A 6,000-nucleotide genomic window follows, 5' to 3' on the forward strand; every position below is an offset into this window, starting at 1 on the left:
TGCTTCATAATCCATGTCAAGACAAAGCTCCAACTGCAAACCCATGCCCGCCTCCTCCCATTCACCCCACTTCCCAGACACCCTCCCTTCCACCAGCTCTGCAAGATGCTTTGTAAAAATATAGAGCCAAACTGACCGTGATGGTACATACCTTTAATTAATCCCTGAACGCAGATGGCAGAAACAGGAGGATGACAAGCTCTAGGCCAGCCTGGGCCTTCTGTGGAGTTTCCTGGCTTTAACAGATCCCCCAAACACCATTACCTAGGCCCGTGCACTGCATTTCATGCTTTATACCATACATACACCTTTGAATGCATTGGGCAGAGGTGTCACGGCTCTCCTGGTGGCATTGCAGGAATGAAGCTGCAGTTTCCTCAGCCCAAGGACCGGACTGCACTGCAGAGGAAAGCAGGTGTCGTCAGGGGCAGGCTTCTCGCAGACACCAAGAAGAAGACCAAGCAGGCAGAGAGGATGCTGGGAAATGCAGCACCTCTCTCCTCCAGTGCCAGAAAGAAGAGCAGAGAAGCAGAGCTGCTGGCGAAGGACAATGCCAAGGTCAGAGGAAGGGCGACAGCCATGGCCACATCTTCCTTCCTTCCAAGCCCATGGAAGGACTGTTACATAACATCTGCCCTCCTGTTCCTGTCCCCACCCAGTGACCAGGACTAACTGCTAACCCAGCTCTGAGCTAAGTGCTAAGTGCTCAGCTCGTGAACCAGGTGTCATTGCTGTCCCCATGGAACAAGCTGAACCCGATTACCAAAACCAATCTACCTACTGTTTTCTTTCTTTCATCTTCCCTCCCTGGCTCCCTCCTTCCCTCCCTCTTCCTTTCCTTCCTTCCCTTCTTCCCTCCCTCCCATAGTACTGGGCTCTGCACTTGCTAGGTAGGTACTCTACCATTTGAGGTACACCTCCAGCCCTTTTGGCTTTTATGTTATTTTCAGGTAGGACCTTACTTTTTTTGCCTAGGCCAGCCTCAGACTGTACCTATGTATCCCTGGAGGCTGGGGATATAGGCATGAGCTTAGGCTTTTCTTTCATGAGAGCCAAATTCTATCTTCCCAGCCCTGTTGCTGGCTGTGTTACTCTCCCTCCAAGCGAGTTGTCTTTATACTTGCCTAGATTTTGAAAAGAGAGAGATGGGGGGGGTGTCTGTGTGAGTACTGGGGCTTGAACTCAGGGCTAGAGTGTTAGTGCCTTTACTGTTCAAGGGCAGTCCACTTCCAGCTTTTTGCTGATTAATTGGAGATAAGAGCCTGTAATCCTAGCTTCTCAGAAGGCTGAGAGCTGAAGATCATGGTTCAAAGCCTGCCTAGGTGGGAAAAGTCCAATTAAGCACCAGAGAACTGGGAGTGGAGCTGTAGTTCAAAGTGGTAAAGAGCACTATCCTTGAGCAAAAAAAGCTCAGAAATCGCACCCGGGCACCGAGTCTTATGACCCATAAAAAAGCATCTCGTAGGACTTTTCTACTTGAGCTGACTTGAATCCATGATCCTCAGATCTCAGCTTCCCGAGGAAAATGGCAAGATTTGAAGAGGCCCTGGGCTTGATTTCTTATCCTGCTTGATTGCTTGTCTTGCCACTCAAACTTTGTCTCTTCTGTGTCTTTGTGCCTCTGTTTCCCCATGTGAAAGAGAAGTGGAGTTTCTCCTCTAAGAAAAATTAGTCCTTTCCAGATTTATAGTCAGGACATGTTTACTATACATGAGAAAGAGTAAACGAATGAATGAATGACTGCTAGCAGACAACTGCTTGCTGTTGTTGTCTTCAGTGCTTTCCCTCCAGAAGGACTTGCTCTGCTCTCTATCTTCTCAGCTTTCCAAAGCCTTGCTGAGGAAAGGGAAGCAGGGGCATCGTCGTGCCAGCCGCCTGGCCAGCCAGGCACAAACCACACTGCAGCAGGCCTCTCGGCTGGTGAGAATCACTGGAGCTCGTCAACAGGAGCTGGAGGCAGCTGAACAGGTAGGTGTGCAGGGCCTCATGCCACGCCCCCATGCCCAGCAGCCAGGAGGGAGCTGCTCAAGCTGCCCCTTCCCTCCTAGGTGCATGGGGGGCTGAGTGACGTGGAGCGGTACATCCGGGCATCACGCGTCTCCCTGGAGAAGGACATCAAGGCCTTGTCTGTGCTACTGGGCAGGCTGGGTAAGGCTAAGGTCCTGACCCCAAGTCCCTGGGGTCCCTTTCTTTGTCCACATCTCTGGCTCCATACCCATCCTATGGTCAAGCAAGAGCCAGCTCAGAGCCAGACTCTGTGCATAGCAGGCTGTGTCCAGAATAAGTTCCCTTGGAATTACTGTTTGTTTCTTCATTCGTGCTGGTACTGGGGCTTTAACTCATAGTCTGAGCATTTCCCTTGACTCTTTTACTCAAGGTTAGTGCTCGAGTGCTTGAGCCACAGCTCCACTGCTGACTTTTTGATGTTTAGATGAAAGGTAAGTGTTTCTCAGGGGCTGGGAATGTGGCTTAGTGGTAAAGTACTTGCCTAACATGCATGAAGCTCCCTGGCTTTGATTCCTCAGTACCACAGCCAGAAGTGACACTGGGGTGAGCAAAAAGAAGCTCAGGGACAATGAGTTCAAGCCCCAGGACTGGCAAAATAAATAAATAAATAAATAAAAATAAAGTCTCTCAGGCAGGGAGTTTGGCCTAGTGGTAGAGTGCTTGCCTAGCATGCACGAAGACCCAGGTTCGATTCCTTGGCACCACATACATAGAAAAAGCCAGGAGTGATGTTGAGGCTCAAGTGGTAGAGCTCTAGCCTTGAGAAAGTCTAAGGACAGTGCTCAGGCCCTGAGCTCAAGCTCAGGACTGGCAAAATAAATAAATAAAATAAAATAAAAAATAAAGTGTCTCACATCCAGGTGCTGTTATCCTAGGTATTCAGAGGGCTGAGAGCTGAGGCTCATGGTTCCAAGCCAGCCTGGGCAGAAAAGTCCATGAGACTTTTTGAGACTTTTTTTTTGCCAGTCCTGGGGCCTGGGCACTGTCCTTGGACACTTTTTTGCTCAAGGTTAATACTCTGCCTTTTGAGCCACAGCACCACTTCTGGCGTTTTCTGTGTATGTGGTACCGGGGAATCGAACCCAGGGCTTTAGGCATGCTATGCAAGCATGCTATCACTAGGCCACTCGCCTGGCCCCATGATGAGACTCATCTTTGATTAAACAGCCTAAAGCTGGAAGTAAGGCTGTGATTCAAATGGTAGAGCAGCATCGTTGAGGGAAGAAGTTAAGGTACTGCACTCAGTCCCTGAATTCAAGCCCCAGTACTGGTACACACATACAGAAACACAGACGATAGCAGCAACGCCATGCACAGAAGTGACTAGCTTCCCAGATCCCCACAGGGGCAGTGCCAAAATCTTCACATGAGCCCAGAGGGACGATGCCCAGACCTCCTCACCTTCCCACAGCCCACGGCCCCTCATTTCCAGTGGACATGGGCAGACTCCTGGGGTCCTGGGGTCCTGGGGCTGGTGTGTGTGTGTGTGTGTGTGTGTGTGTGTGTGTGTGTGTGTGTGTGTAGCTCAAAGAGTCTCACAGACTTTCCTGCCTGGACTGGCTTTGAACTGCGATTTTCAAATCTGAGCTTCCTGAGTAGCTAGGATAACAGGCGTGAGCCACTGATGCCTGGCTGAACTTGACTTCTACTGAGGCTGTTTGTGCCCCACCACAGGGTCACTGGATGTGGACCAAGCCCCCACCCAGGCCTTGAATGAGACTCAGCGGGCACTTGACAGCCTGAGGCTGCAGCTGGGCTCTGGAGGGGCCCTGCAGAGGAAACTGAAGCAGTTGGAGAAGGAGTATGAGCAGCAAGAGCTACAGATCCAGGGCTTTGAGAGCGACCTTGCCGAGATCCGGGCTGACAAACAGAACTTGGAAGCCATTCTGCACAGCCTGCCCGAGCCCTGCTCCAGCAGGCAGTGAGGGACCCAGGCCCCTTGCACATGCTCCTCCCTCAGGAGTGTGGGAGAACCGGCAGCCATGGTGTCCAGGTGAATGTTCACACTTCCTTCACCAGGGGTGCAGACTGTCCTGGTTGCCCCTGTGTGTGCAGCCCTTGTGGTGTGCCCTCCGCATACCCACATATACGCATGTGGGGATATGTATGGGGAACACACATGTGCATGCTCACATATGATGGGCCCCAGCTGTATGCTGGGCACCCTGTGTCTGCAGGACAGACCCTGTCCTGCTAAATCCCCTCCAGTGCTAATGTTCTGCTCTCAGTACAGAGAGCAGGGGCCCAGGCAGCGTTGGCACCAGGAGGCTGGCCTCAGGGAGAGCAGAAGCCCCTGTCACTGAGTGCTCTACTGATCCAGCCAGCCTACTGCATCACCAGTCCCAGGTCCATGGAAGCCATGCCTGGGGAAGCAGACATACCAACAGACCAGCAATCCAAAGTCCTGGGAGGGTTCTCAGCACTGACATCAGAGGTCCAGGGGCTCCCGTGGCCATGACATGCCTTTTGGGCCAGCAGAGCAAAGCCCACCCCTGGCAGGGTGTCCTTTTTCTAGACATTTTTCCCAGGATGGGAATGTGTAGGAGACTGACCCTGAAGCAACTTTCTGCCATGGCCCCAGGCCCCTTTCATCCGGATCTGCTCAAAGAAACCAGGCCCTCAGGGTCTGAAGGGGTCATAGGGCCTGAGAGAGGCCATCAGAAGCATCCATATGCACCCCTGCTGACCCAGTTAGCCTTTGATGGATACTTCCTGGGCTGGCCCTGCTGCCTCACCTGTCACAAAGGAGGCCCCAGGGCTGTGGGAGCCTGGCTGCCATTCCAGTTAGTCTTGCCTTGCCTGGGGAATGCCCCTGTGGCCAGGCCCCTGGTGGCCTCTGTCCAGGCTTCCCCGGCATTTCCTCCTGGTGCACTTCTCCCCTTTCCTGGGCCTTCTTCCAGCAGGCCAGCACCTTGGCACTGGGTTGGCAGGGCCTCTCTGGACTCAGTGCCTCCCCTGAGTCCAAGGGGGACAGGCAGTGAAGAGGAAATAAAGGCTTCCTTTCTGAGCCAGGCGGTGTGTCTGATCCTTCGCAGCTTTGGGCAGCCAGCTTTGGGCTGTGGGTGCACGTGGGGTACTATGTATGGGTGACCCCGTAAACCAGTGATCGCTCTGGTCCAATGGGGAGGTGTGGGGCGAAGCTGACAGGCTGTACCAGTGTCTGCCCTAGCGCAGCTTTGCTGGGGTCCTGTGGCCACAGATACCCCCTTTCCTATCAAATCTAGACAAAGTCTAGGTGCCAGAGGAACCTCAGAATGGGATATAGAGAGGCCCTCAGCTGTCCTTTGGTTCAGGGTGGAGACACTGAGGCAGGAAACAGTAACCAAAGCCTCAAAGCCAGGCATGGTGGTTTATATCTGTAATCCATGCACTCAGGAGGCTAAAACATGAAGATTGAGGTTTGAGGCCAGCCTGTGTTATGTAGTAAACTTCTGTCTAAAACCAAAATAAAAACAAAGTGCAGTGTCCAGTGATGGGGTATGAAGCAGGGAGGGACCTGTCAGAACAGGAAGGTTCAAGGTGGGCCTTGAGGGGTGGGAATACAGAGGAGGGGACGGTTCAGACTAGAGGGTGGGCAATGGCCCAGAGTTCCCGCCTGGGGGCCTGGTCAGCCCTGGAAATGTGTGAAAGGCAGACTGTGGCTCACCTTCTGTTTGGACTCTGAGCCACAAGTCCAAACATTTCCTGAAGTGGTTCAAGTGGAAAAGGGGTGTTGGTTGGGAGGGTCTCTTGGAAGGCCTGGGAAAGATTGCCAGGCTACAGAGACAGCCTCAGGAATGGGCCTCGACTCCCCTGGGTCCTGGGCTCTGGGCTTGTACTCTTCAGATCAAATGCCAGAGGCCAGCTGGACACCCTGCCTGGTTTCAAGCTCACTGGGGAAGGCTGTGGCCAGCCCAGTTGAGGATGGAGTCCATCTTTGAGTCTCAGATCATATAACGAGTGTGATCTTTGCCTCCCCTGCTAACTGGTAGAGGATAGAGTCTAGAGAGGCAA

The 6,000-nt window shown here is 52.8% G+C and overlaps 1 protein-coding gene across 1 annotated transcript in view; it reads left to right on the plus strand.

Moving 5' to 3' along the window:
• Positions 1 to 5,014, plus strand: part of Lamc3 (laminin subunit gamma 3) — a 48,915-nt gene extending 43,901 nt beyond the window's left edge. The window contains exons 25-28 of the mRNA XM_090329397.1: positions 359 to 558; positions 1,822 to 1,968; positions 2,049 to 2,148; positions 3,682 to 5,014. Of these exons, the coding sequence (XP_090185523.1) occupies positions 359 to 558; positions 1,822 to 1,968; positions 2,049 to 2,148; positions 3,682 to 3,932 (698 nt within the window). The 3' untranslated portion in view covers positions 3,933 to 5,014. The remainder of the gene's footprint in view (positions 1 to 358; positions 559 to 1,821; positions 1,969 to 2,048; positions 2,149 to 3,681) is intronic.
• Positions 5,015 to 6,000: the final 986 nt, after the last annotated feature.

This window comes from Megascapheus bottae, chromosome 3, assembly GCF_031878675.1.
Source record: "Megascapheus bottae isolate mThoBot1 chromosome 3, mThoBot2.hap1, whole genome shotgun sequence".
NCBI classification, from domain to species: domain Eukaryota; kingdom Metazoa; phylum Chordata; class Mammalia; order Rodentia; family Geomyidae; genus Megascapheus; species Megascapheus bottae.